Source organism: Mauremys reevesii, linkage group 5 (genome assembly GCF_016161935.1).
Source record: "Mauremys reevesii isolate NIE-2019 linkage group 5, ASM1616193v1, whole genome shotgun sequence".
Taxonomy (NCBI): Eukaryota; Metazoa; Chordata; order Testudines; family Geoemydidae; genus Mauremys; species Mauremys reevesii.
In genome coordinates, this window is record NC_052627.1 from 86953831 (window position 1) to 86967821 (window position 13991).

The 13991-nt window shown below is 41.8% G+C and overlaps 1 protein-coding gene across 4 annotated transcripts in view; it reads left to right on the top strand.

Annotated features, from left to right (window-relative positions):
* Window positions 1-13991, top strand: part of DLC1 (DLC1 Rho GTPase activating protein) — a 341009-nt gene that overhangs the window by 300451 nt on the left and 26567 nt on the right. For 3 of the 4 annotated variants that reach the window (XM_039541303.1, XM_039541305.1, XM_039541304.1), the window contains 2 exons: window positions 7177-7248; window positions 11249-11330. In XM_039541303.1, coding sequence (XP_039397237.1) covers window positions 7177-7248; window positions 11249-11330 — 154 coding nt within the window. Of the gene's footprint in view, window positions 1-7176; window positions 7249-11248; window positions 11331-13991 lie in introns of those variants that run through there. The other variant, XR_005599260.1, reaches the window with a different exon arrangement.

The following is a 13991-nucleotide window of genomic DNA, read 5'->3' on the forward strand; positions in this document are numbered from 1 at the left end:
AGTTGTTCCAGACTCTGATCTCAACAGCAAAGCCAAGCTTTTGGTGAGATCTGCTGATATTAAACAGCGGTGATTCTGTTCTACTTCATAGCAGCTCTGTAAAACCAGCCACCTTGATCAAGCCAAAAGGAGTGATAAGCAGAGCTTCACTGATGTTTAGAGGAGACAATAAGACCATAGGGGTGTCTGAATTCAGGTCAGGGGAAACCACCTGCTTGGAATAAGTGCTTACATTCTATTTGGTGCTTACAGGGAGCTGATTTATGTCTTTCTGCAGGTGTATGAGGTTTGCACCTTGTTGCATGGGGCTGCAAAAGTACCAGTGTGTAAAACTTTGCTCAAAGTTCATGGATTCATGGGAATTATAAAAACCTGAAAACCATTTGTGAGTTTTGGTAGATCAAAACACTTTTTCTTTCCTGTGTTCAAATAGATGGTAACTGAGAATTTTCCTGTTAAAAAGAAATCAACTTCTACATCAGGATATATACAGTTTTGGTTTTTATAATCTGGTACCCACGAAGCAAAGTCTGTAGACCTCTTGAGCATTCCATTTTGAAATCACAGTGTCAAATGATATGAGAATTAAGGGATTTTGCCCTGATGCTTTAGTATTGCAAACTCTCATCTTCAGGAATCAAGATATTGTGAAGTTAAATAAAATGAAGGGAGGGTTAAGAATTCCTGTTTGTATTTACTGCTTTTGGAGGAGAATTGGGTCATCTTAGCACCCCAGGAAATGTGTAAATATGGCTTAATGATTCCCAGCCCCACATGAAAGGAACTCCTAACCTTAATTTAAATGTATAGGTCTGCTCTCTGAAACAGACTAACAAATAGAACTGTTTCCAATAAAAATTTCCTGTTTCCTCCTTAACACATTTGCCTGCTGTTTGCTGATAGAAAGGCCAAGAATAAAGACTTCATTGTGTTTCCTCTGTATTTTTAGTTTCTAAATAATTTCTTGTGTATTGGGAAATTAAATACATGTTTTTCACACCACAAGCTTTCCATTGCTTGAAGAGAAGTAGCACAGGGCAGATTCTGTCTGAAGGGCCACATGTAAGTTCACATATTTCTTGCCATGGGAAAATACTGAATTTTGTAGTCTAAAATAATGGTTTTTATTGACATGAGCATTTGAATCTCTTGCTAGTGGCAGACTTCTTACTTTAAAAAGGAACTGGCACATCCTTGCGACATGGGCAGTACAGGAGCTACACTTGTCTGTCAGACTGTGAACCAGTGGTGGGCAACCTGCAGGCTGCATGCGGCCCATCAGGGTAATTGATTGTGGGTCAGGAGACATTTTGCTGATGTTGACTGTCTGCAGGCATGGCCCCCCACAGCTCACCGTTCCTGGCCAATTGGAGCTGCGGGAAGCAGCGGGCCACAGGTTGCCCACCTCTGCTGTAAACCAATTTCCAACTAGCTTTAGTATATATTTAATAATCATGGGAAAACTGTATTAAAGTCAATTAAAGCAGATTGAAAATTAGGTTACAAGCTAGGGCTTTTATACACAAGTGACACTAAAGCAGATTGGCAGATGGTTTCAAATCATTTGTGTAAGTTCCCTCCCTCCCCATGTCCCCACTGATGTCCCTTTTCTAATTAAGATAGCCCTCATCAACGATATGCTCAGAAATCCATTTATAACCAGGGCTCTGGCCTGCAACCTGGATTTTCTGGGCTCAGGTAGAGATGTGGAAGCAGGGCCACAGTGTCCCTCTGCCTCTAGCAGCTGCCTCCAGACAGTGGCTGCCATCAGCATCATCCCAGTGGCCATTCCCCTCAGGTCTTTCCTTTGCTTTTGTCTCTGTGCCCCAGCACCCAGACAGGCACTGACGCAGCCATCCACACTTCCCTGACAAGCACTCATCTGGACTCACCTTTCAGCTCCACCTGGGTATGAGGCCAGGGCAGCTGGGGATGCCTAGAGCCTGAGGGGTGATCATTCTGACTGGGAGGAGAAACTGTTCGGGGCAGGGTGGGCCTGGACTATAGTTGTCCTCAGCCCAGGAGAAAATACCCTGGCTGTTCCACACAGATTTTTAACTAAAACCTTTTATTTTCCCACAAGGCTCCCACTTCATTTGTGGCAGGAATGGCTGCTCTCCATCTATTTAGTCATTATTCTGTAAGACAATGAGCTTTGCAACGCAGTGAAACTGATCTGTTATCAGCAGTTTAATAAACTGTTTATTCAGCACAAACTATATGCTGGATTCTCATGCTGTGCAATATCCCTGTAAAGCCTGGTATTTAAATCTCTTTTAATAGAAGTTCATGTTATATATTACTTGTCATCCTCTAGCTGATAGAGCCTAGCTATGCTCAGGCGGGGACAGATGCCTCCTAAGCCACCTTTCTATTCCTCTGATCCTGGGCCAACTGTAATGAAAGAGTCCCAGACGTTACTTAGAGCATTCTAAGGGCAGATCTAAGTTATGCCAGCTGGAACTGCCCTATAGGAACCACTCCGTCAGCCAAGGATCTGCTGGAATGCTGTTCACTCAGCTTCACCGCCTACATGCTCCTCCCTGACCTGCTCTTTGCAGAATGGTAGGAGTAAGTGGCATAGAGCCAGCTACTCCACTACCTCAGAGGAATCCCTGGTTTCCTTTTTAGGGCAGCTTTCCAGCTGATTTGCAGTGCAAAACAGTTGGAACAGGGGCCAAGGAACTGGTCCATAGTTTCCCAGAATGCTTTGAGATAGCACAGTGTCTGTGGGTTAAATGAATGCTGCCATTAAACATTTGGTGGTATCTCACATCCATCATAGACTATTTTAACCTATTTGATTTAGAGGCACTCAGGTGCTTTATAACAGTTCTCCTGCTGTTGTGGGAAAACCAAAAATAACTAGAGGCCAGAGTTTGAAAGGTATTTAGGTGTTGCTGCCCTCAGTACTGCAACACCTACCCGATTTAAGAGTCTAAATTTAATTTTCAAGGGTGATTTAGGCACTGAGGAGCCAAAATTCCATTGACAGGAATTGACAGAATAGGATTTAGCTTTCTTAGTGCCTAAATACCTTTTGAAAAATGAGATTTAGGCTCCCAAATCAGTTAGAAGTTGCAATGCTGAGATCTGCAGTGCCTAAATATCTTAAAAAATCTGAATCCTAGGCTCTTAACGTCCATTGATCCTTTTATAAATTCCACTAGGTGCCTATCTACATCTGTGGGCACCTAAATACCTTTAAAATTCAGGCAAAACTTCCATCGAATCCAATGAATACTGCAGGATCTAACCTATAAAAATAAGAAATATTGCAACCACTGGGTTTTTGAAGTATTTTCAAGAATTTATTTAAGATTAATAATTTAATGTCATTGCATCTGAACCCCTTTTCTCTGAGGCCATTAATATTTTGTTGTTGCCTTTCATGCCCTTCGCAAGACCGGAGTCTTGAAATAACTTTGGGAGGGATTTCTCTCAGCATCCTTTCACATACCATGGGACTCTGCCTAAATTAAAATCCAGCTCTGAGTAAAGCCCCAAGTTTCTTATGCTTGGAAATGAAGTTTTTTTTCCTTTTCTTTTTGAATAGCTGGGTGGATGTGGCTGTACGTGCTTGTTCTCATGTGGTCCCTTAGTCCGAAGATGAAACAAACACAAGTTGCACAAATACTTGCCTGTCTTTGTTAGTGAGCAGGGATTTCTTTCTGTTTGTTTATATTGAAAGTTGTGCTTTGGTTCTCCTTAGTGTCTTGATTTGAATGTGTATCTTAGCAGAGCAGCAGTATTCTATGTTCAGCAAAACAGAGAACTCTTACTTTCTTAATTCTGCAATATATCTGGAAGCTCAGAGTAAGTGAAATAATTGTCATTTTGGAGACCCAAAAGAGGCTCACCATTTCTTTTCTGTGCATATTAGGAATATCTTATAATGTGTGCCAAAATCATACTGTGATTTTAAGTATGCAAGTGAGGCATCATTTTAAATTCACTGCTACCAGATCTATGTGCTGTAACTCGTATTCTGAAGCAACTGTATTAAACTCCAGGCATGTAGTGATAGCAATGGTATCTAGTCAAAGTAGGTGGCAAAATTGTCTAGTCACTTGTGTCTAATTAAGCCTTTTTGTTCTGGCCCATCAAGAAGTCTGAATGTAGTCAAGGTCGGATAAACATTAAGAATTTCTGATTGCTCACCACCTGTTTGATCAAGTAAAATGTTAAAGAGCCAAACACATTACATGTATTAGAATAGCTCTGGAACAGCACAGGACTGGACAGTAACAGGAGTTAGTCTATTTTCTCCTCCCCTTCCCACACCAATAAGTTTCAGATTCTTATTTCTGTATTAACTATTATTGTAAAAGCTAAAGCAAAGACAGTGCTTCTCTGTACCCTATTAGGTTTGCAATGCTTATATGCAGAGCTTAAAAAGGCAAGTGATCTCCGCACATTATCTTCAACATCAAAGCAATTGGCTTTGATTTTTTTCCCCACTTGCCCAACTTAATCAATTTGAGATTAATCTCTTTTAGTAAAAATGGACCATAAACTTGAAACCTCTGATAAGAGAAAATGCTTCAGTAAATCACCACTATTTGCTGAATTTTTAAGTTTGGCTTTCTGGTTAACCAAACTTAGTAAGAATCCTGCTCTTTGCAGCTTGTTAACAAAAGAATCAACAGTTTGCTATGGAGAGCATGAATTACCAATATTGTTCTTTTAGTTCTCCTTTTACTTCCTAACTACGATCAATTCTAAGCAGGATACTAAAATATTTCCCAATTTATCATTTTCTTGAGCGTTGCACAAAACTAGATTCAGATTCTCCTGTCAGTTGAAAGAGAACTCTTCTAGCTCCATACAGTTCTAATTTATCCATAAATGATGCTCTTCTGGAGCTGAACTTAACAGCCATTACATTCTTCTGGCTTGTGACCTATGGAGACATTAACTTCTCTATTTCTTCTGGGATAGAGAACCCAAATTAATTAGTTATATTGACATGCTTGACAAGAAAATATAATACGTAATATGTATATACATTTCCTTTCTCCCAGTGTCATGAGCATATTTGTGAATGATTTCATTTTGCAAAGTACTAGTATTTTTGGGTGGAGGGCAAGAAAAAGTTAGTTAGGGAGAATAATTTGCTTACAAACCGAGTAACTCATAAATAGCTTGGATACCTCCAGTGCTACTCAGTTTTAACTGGGTAGTAAATATAAGCTTGAGTGAGCTGCAACACAATGTGTCAGTTGTTCTTAGGCTTTTGGTCTATCAGTATTATCTACATGATGTTAAAGCACAGCAAAAGGGTATTATAAGCTTTATTAGGTATTTCTGACTAGAGAGAATAGCTGTGGCAAGAGATTACACAATTTATTGAATTAATGCTGTTCACATTGATTACACCCCAGTTTCTTCTGGTTTTAACAAAACCACCAGCATTCATCTGTTTGCTTATTTAAATATTAGCATTGAGCACCTTGTAAATATGAGATGAGTATTAATATAGCTCCAATATTCAAGATGTGTTTGGTCACAAAAGCAGAGCCGGCTCTAGATTTCGGCCCCACCGCCCCACCCCATTCCCCCCCCCAGCAAAAAAAAATTTGTCAGCCCTTCTCCCCCATCCCTTTTTTTTAGCTTTTACACGTTTGTGCTTTTCAATGGTTTTTTTTTGTTTGTCTTGTTTTTGACTATTTAAAATTTAAAAAAAAAATGAAAACAGAATTTTTAGTTAGTGAAATAAAACAATTTCCTACTAGTGTACTCATTTACTCACTGGGCTGGCCATGGAGTGAGCCGGGCTGTGTGCCTGGGCAGAGCTAGGGCTGCCCCAGCTCCGGAAGCCTTGGCATAGGCAGGACGTCAGCGCCAACCCCAGGGCTCATGTGGTCAGTGTAGGTCAGAACAAGTCACGCTGTTGGCGGGCTACCTAGCCTGGCTGTTGCTGCCGAGTAGCCAGAGGGGCCTGGAGCTGCGTGGGAGACACTGAACAGCTCTGCCTCCTGTCTCTCCTTCCCCGTGAGCCAGGGGCTGGGTGCTGCCCCCCCCCCCCCCCCCGGAGCTGGGCGTCGCAGCCCCGTGCCAGCAGGAGCAAACAGTGGGGGTGGGGAGGGAGGAGGCTGCCCGGTCCCTCCTGCCAGGGCACAATCACCTCCACTCCCCTGGCGCCAATCCCAGTCTGAAATGGCTGTAGCAGCCCTGCCCATGGTCCCACGTCTTGCTATGTAGCACGGGGAGGGGAGGAGGCTCTGAGAGCAGGGCTGCGGCCCTGCTCCTAGACTGGTCTAGGGCCCCCACCCCTGGAGGGGCACTGGACCCTGGGGAGCCTGGCTTGGGGCAGCCTCAGCAACACCCCAGAGTCCCGGGCGGTCACCCCTCAGCGTGGCCGGGGACAGAGCCAGCCGGGCAGGGGGCACCACCTGTAGTACTCACGCAGAGAGAGCTGGGGCGGCTGCGGGGTTCAGTATCTGGGGCCGGTGGCTGGTGATCGCAGGGCAGCGTGCCCGAGCCTCCCGCTCCCCAGGACCCCCGTGAGCCAGCTGCAGGTTTGGCCTGTGCAGCGGCATGAGTTCGGCTCAGCCCGGGCTGCTGCTGCTCCCTTCCCCTGCCCTCCCCGGGCAGGAGGCAGCACAGGGGGGAGGAGGAGGAGGCGGAGGTGGGGACAAACTGAGGAGGAGCCTGCAGCCGGCGCTGGAGGAGCGGCCCACCCGGCCACCGTGTTCCGCCACCATCCCCTGTTCCTCGTGACTGGGGCAGGGCTGCACTACCCGCTCCTGTCTGAGGGGGGCTGGCGGCTGCCTGTGGGAGAGTGACAAGGATATGTTCCTCACTGAGCCGGCTCCCCCTGCCCTGCCGCACAGCCCCGGCAACACCCGGTCAGAGAACAACAGGGCGTCAGCATCCAGCCCAGGACACTGCCTCAGGTCGGACGTGGGGCCCCAGCATTATGCCGCCCATGGTAATGTGCTGCCCCAAGCACCTGCTTGTTTTGCTGGTGCCTAGAGCCACCCCTGTACAAAAGGAAAAGCAAATCAAACCTGAAACAACAAAGCCTGAAGAATAATAAGCCATATTTCAGCTAGGATTTTGCTGAATATTTACATGCTTATTTTGTAACCGTAGCAAAGGAAATGGTACAAAAGAATTTTTTGCTTTGCAAATGACTAACCAGAGGGTATTTTTGCTCCTCTTCTCTTCCAGAAATTGAGGCCAAGGAAGCATGTGATTGGCTACGAGCAGCAGGGTTCCCACAGTATGCTCAGCTTTACGAAGGTAAGTAGCGGAGTTGATGAAGTTGATGTTTCTATGTCATCAATTTACCAGTCCTTTATTGTTTAGACAGGATAATTAATTTCTAAATGCAGTTCAAATATGGAACAAGGGTGGGGTGTGAAGAATTGAAGTGCTATCAGATCCTTTACTGTGCTGGTATCTACCATCCACCACATGCAAACACACAAGTTGGTGAGTTTATACCAAAACCTACAAAGACACTCAGACATGGTGGAAATTTTAAATAGTTTCACTTCATAGATCTCTAGTTTAATGCAGGGATTCCCAAAGTGTTTCTTAGCAAGATTTTAATGACACTCCTGGACCCCTCCCCTCCCCATTTGTGATCCCATAAAATGCCTGTGGCAATTATAGCAATTAATTACATGACAATATAAGAAAGTTTTTAATTCATTTTTGGCACCTTTAATGCTATTTTAGTAGCTGCAACTAAGAAGGGGTAATCAACCCTCTAACAAGCAAGTGCTCCATTGACCATAGTTTGGCAACCTCAGGTCTAGAGAACCAAGAACAAGACTGGGATCCAAGAACACTTGACCTCCTTGTCCCAGCTCTGATATTAATTTACTGGGGTGGGAGATGGACCTCTCTACCCCTGTTTCAGAGTTGGGGAAACTGAGGCAAATAATACTTACCTACTTCACAGAGTTCTGTGAGGATTAGTTAATGGGCCAAATTAAACAAAACTCAACATGCAGAAGTATTATACTTCTTGTATTTGTAGGGATTCACCTCAGGGCAGGAGATGTCTCCACCACTGTCCTTCATTTTGGAACCCAGTCCTTTACTGCAGTAGCTTCCACAGCTTCTGTGCCCAACCCTTCATTCACACAGTGCCCATTGAATCTTTTCAACAGTGGATCCACTAGTCCAATCCCACTTCTTACTAGCATCTGTAGCCAGAGAAGACCCTCCAGTGGAGCCACTGCCAGGAAACAGAGAGGGATCTGGGAACACTACCTCAGAATGTAAGCACCTGGGCTCCTCATGGATGGCCCTTGCTCCTGTGTGTTCTCTTGGGGGAAGGGCTCATTCTGTGGGAATGAGAGAGAGCGCGTGCGCACGCACACACACACACACACACACACACACACACACTAATTTGAAGATAACTCTCTGAGGAGATTTTTCAACCTCCAAGACTCTCAGTGCCAGTATGTCTGAGGGAGGGATTACTCTACATCGCAGCTTTTTCAAAGTCCTCACTCCAGCAAAACTCTGACTTCGCTAGCAGTTTTGTCTGATAAGCGCTTCAGGATTTGGCTTAGCATTTTTAAGCTACTAAAATGCAAAATCTATTTTTAAAAAGATACAGTGAAAGTCCTTTGCTGTTTTGTCTGTTTTTTGTTTATAAAAATTATTTGCATCCTAGCAAAGTTATGAAGCACTGTCATAGCTGCCTCTTCTTATTCATAAAACCAAATGCCCCGCTGTTAGTTTTAACACTGTATATAGACAATCCACTATTTGCAGCCAATACTAAGCTGTCCCACTTGAAAAATGATCCATTTGAGCTTTAATTTGCGGCTGCATTGGCAATGTGAGAAGATAATAGCAGTTGCAAAGACAGTGGTTGGCAATTCTTTTGTTCGCCTGTTTAGAAATTAATTTTCCTTCTATTATGTTTCCTCTCTTTTGGTGCTGACACTATGTGAAGAACATACTTTCTTGAGATGTGTGCTTGGGGACCATAGATTCAATAACGTCAAAATCCAGGGGGCAAGGATTTACATTTGGGAAAAGTTTGGATTCTTAGGCAACTTAATGCTTTTGAGCCTCATTTTGATCATGCTTTACTGATCTGCAGAATCTCTAGGAAATTGTTTGTACACAAAACATTCCTTGCTTGTGATTTTCAGGATCTGTTTGCAGTTGTTTTCTCTGCAGACTACAGGCTTTTGAGATTTCCAATTTTAGGACCAAATCCTGCTTGGATTCAATTGAACCGCCCAAGTAAGAGCACAATTTGGCCTATTCTATTATAAAAAGAAAGCCATCCTTATTTAAAATCAATATACTATTGTCCTTTTAAATTCACTCTGCCAGAAAAAGGCAGACACAAGAAAGATACAAATTCTATCTACTCCGCCTCCCCCTGCACCCTTCCTCCCTCCACACACACTTCTGCTAGTCACCTCATTAGGCTTTCAAGTTAACTTTGACGTAGCTCTCCAAATGGGAGACACAGTTAGCTTGTTACTGGTGAAAATCCCACCAGAATTTGCTAACATTTTCTCCGTTCATTTAGACTCATAGACTCGTAGATTTTAAGGTCAGAAGGGACCATTATGATCATCTAGTCTGACCTCCTGCACAATGCAGGCCACAGAATCTCACCCACCCACTCCTGTAACAAACACCTAACCTATGTCTGAGTTATTGAAGTCCTCAAATTGCGGTTTGAAGACCTCAAGCTGCAGAGAATCCTCCAGCAAGTGACCCGTGCCCCATCCTGCAGAGGAAGGTGAAAAACCTCCAGGGCCTCTGCCAATCTGCCCTGGAGGAAAATTCCTTCCTGACCCCAAATATGGTGATCAGTTAAACCCTGAGCATGTGGGCAAGACTCACCAGCCAGCACCCAGGAAAGAATTCTCTGTAGTAACTCAGATCCCACCCCATCTAACATCCCATCACAGACCACTGGGCATACTTACCTGCTGATAATCAAAGATCAGTTGCCAAATTAATTGCCAAAATTAGGCTGTCCCATCATACCATCCTCTCCATAAACTTATGAAGCTTAGTCTTAAAGCCAGATATGTCTTTGGGCTCTGCACTCCTAGAATGGGCCTGAAACTATTGGGTATAACATACGTTTTATGGGAAAACGCCTGTATGTTATAGCCCCAATTTAATATTCATTAAAACCACTAATTTCAATGGACCTGGGCTCAGGCCCTGTGTTTTGCTAAAATTAGGAATTATCTGCAGTTTTCTGCAGAAAAGTCAAAATTCCTTACAATTTTCAGAAAATGGTATTGTCTGTTTGTTCCTGAAGGAAATGTAGACCAAATAGTTAATGAGAGAGGTTATTTGTTGGTCTAATGAAAAGTAACATTGTCTCTGATCATGTTAGCAATTTTGCCTTGACCCTGCTGATTTTAGCACTTGAACTCACTCTTCCTGATTTTTGGAGATTAGATCTTTATAGCAAATTGCTTTTCCTTATTCTACAAAATCTGTGTGGTCAGAAAGGCAATACACAGCTGCAGTAGTAGCTTTAGCGCCTGTTCATGTATTGCTTGAACATTCAGAACTGTGCAAGGAATCCAGGATCAGGAGTTATGTGACATTCAGGGATCTGTGGAGGACAGTAAATATTATTTATCTGGGTGCTGTTTCAGAGCTCTAGTAAACTTCCAGCACACCGCCAGCATTGTTTCCTCCTCCTTGCTCTCCCAAAGTGTTTATCTAAACAGTCTTTTAGGGAATGGAGACAGCATAGGGCTCTTAGCAGTTTGGCTTTTCAAAATTTCAGTTCATATCTCCTTAATGTCATAACAGTGACAGACTAGTAAATTGCTTGATTAACAGCCAGAGAGATTGTTTTTCATTGTTTTCCAGAGATTTTGATTTTGCTGACCTTTTTGCTTTAATGTGAGGTATACAAGCTTGATCAAAGTACTAATATTTGTTTTAAACTAGGCTAGCTTGACTCAATTGCAGCTTCTGATGACAGGCAGATGGCTGCATTCAGCTTGTTGCTCCCTCTGTCTCTCCTTGTTTCATCTTTGCTTTGCTCAATATTTTTTCCATGACGCACGTGAACTTACCAGTTATCAGAGCTACACACAAAAGTTTCTACATGAGGAGTAAATATCTTTCTGGCATTTGAGATGGTAAGATGTGCAATATATCTTGGAGGAGCTGGTTGCCTGCATCTTTAGCGAGCTGACTCAGAGACAGCTGGCTGCTTTGAAATGAGTTACTTTTGGAAATAAGATTCTTTTTGATTGCCCATCTCTCTTGTTTCCTTCAGATCTCCTGTTTCCTATTGACATCACTTTAGTCAAGCGAGAGCATGACTTTTTGGACAGAGATGCCATTGAGGCCTTATGCAGGTAAGTGAAATATATTGTTTTTCAAGAAAGCACTTTATGTGCAATAAGAATAACCTCAACTGAATCATTTACTAATTTCTTTGAGGACTTTTGTTATCCAGTAGCCATGGCCAGTATATATTTATTTAAAAAGTCATATAAATATATTTGGGATTTTTATTTTTTTTAAAGTGCTAAAAAACAACTAGTGGCCATCTTCATGACAACCATTTCCCAGCTTCTTTAATTCCTTGTTTGATTTGACTACCTGTTCTTGAATTATTAAGCCATAGCAGAATCAGAACTATGCTGGCTAAAACTGTATCATGGTCTCCATCACATGACTGTATCATGGTCTCCATCACAAATGTGAACAGGGATGATTTTCTGAGAAGTGTACTATTGCTACATCACAGCCAGATTGCTAATCCCTTACTCACATTGGTGAGCAGTTACTTACCCAAGTAGTCTAGCTGAGTGTAGTAGGAAAACTCATGCAAGTAACTGATCACCAGAATGAGTAAGGCATTAACAATTCTGCCTTAAGTATTCTAGACTACAAAGCCAACCACCCTTTACAACATCTTATTCTGACACAGTTAAAAACAATTCCATTCTCCAGTGTAAGATTTCACTTTCTTGTAGTGGGGTAGAGCCCTATTCCCCATCTTTCATATCTGCCTCTAGCTAGATAAAAGTAAGTCCGGTAATTTTTTCCACTCCTGCTTTTCACTACTGCAGCTTTCCAGCATGCTAGTCAAATGAACACTGTAGGCCAGGGGTAGGCAACCTCTGGCACGCGAGCTGATTTTCAGTGGCACTCACACTGCCCAGGTCCTGGCCACCGGTTCACGGGGCTCTGCATTTTAATTTAATTTTAAATGAAGCTTCTTAAACATTTTAAAACCCTTATTTATTTTACATACAATAGTTTAGTTATATATTATAGATTTATAGAAAGAGACCTTCTAAAAACGTTAAAATGTATTACTGGCACGCAAAACCTTAAATCAGAGTGAATAAATGAAGACTTGGCACAGCACTTCTGAAAGGTTGCTGACCCGTGCTGTAGGCCAATACATGCATATGTCATCAGCCTCTACAGAGTTAAAACCCAAGTCCTGAAGAGAAGTTTGTACCTTTGGTGCAATTCTATGCTGTCCTCCCAGCACAAGGGAGAGAAAAAGGCAGAAGCTAGAATAGAAAGCACTTCAGAAATATCTAAAATGATTTAAGATGAGACACAATAAAGGAAAATTAAGTTCACGTCGCATTCATTGAGAACAGACCATGTCATGTAAGTGAAAAGTTCACACACAAGGTGCAACATACTGCATTTCAAATGCTCATTTATATGCTCTGTAATCTGTAAGGCCATTTAACAAAGTACAGTGATTTTTATTTTATTTTTATTTTTTTTTAAATAAACACAAGGGATTCCCAGAAATGTAGTCTTTCCTTGCCAGGAAAAAAAATATGTAGCCAAGCCAGTGTATTTTGGATTCAACGCTCTCCCGCTTAAGTATTATCTTAACCTGGATTTTTGTATTTATATGGGAGAAAAGTGGCTCTCTCTATCTTACTGAATGAAAGTAAGACTATTTTCTGTATTAAGCTATGACATTCGCTGCTAATGTGATCCATAAAGTTAGGTTCTGCTTTTGTAGCCTTCTACCTTAAGGATAAGTTACAAATCTTTAGGAAATGGAATCTGATCAAAGTAATCAGCTCAAAAAGATGTATGTTTTGTGAAAGTAGCCAGTGTTTTATATGGCTATTGTTGTAAAATAGCTAATTTGCTTTAGTCTTCAAAATGTAATATATAATGTAATTTGCTTATTAGCCTAATGGGATTACTATATACAATAATTAAACCAAAGACAGTGTTTTTGAAGGCTATAACATGGGTTTTGAAGCCATTGTGATTTGATCTGGCAGTATTGTACAAATGAAGAAGAATGTTTTTGATTTAAGTAAAAAATTTGGGGAACGTATTCAGATTCTGCTAACCATGAAATAAAACCAAATAACTCCATGGAGCAACTCTGAAATCAGAATTTGGCTACATATCCTTTATAAATATTGCCCCGTATTAATAGGTTACCAAATTCTGTGTTCCTTTAGGGTTCCATCATATTCCCTTGGTTAACTTTTTAAGTCAATTAAATAGCTTTGGCTAGACTGCCTCTAGCTAATGTGGTTTGGAATTAATATGCTATATTTCTTCATGCTATTTGCATTTATTTTTACTGATGTTAAAGACACTTTGTAAACATGATAATGATTAATTTAGGAAAAGGCTTACAGCTGTTGTCACAGAGCCATAAATCTGTCACTAGACCTTGGCTGAAAATCTTAGTAGTTGGGAATTCTCTTGCATTTTTAGCACAATGTTCAGTTAACACCCAAATGCAATTGACAGTAACAAAGTAATGGGAGGTGTGTGTGTGCGTGTGACTTCCTGTGCCCGGGGCTGAGAATATAACTCTCCATGTCAACTGGTGTGCTACTAGCAATCCTTGATATCGTCTTATGTTTATTGCACATTTTACAAGGAAATTAAATCAGAACATACATTTTGAAAACATAGACAGTAGAAGTGATTGGAATTACACATAATTTAATGCAGCACTTCAAATAACTTCTCCTACCTGAAGAACAGGGACACACAATTTAATAAAC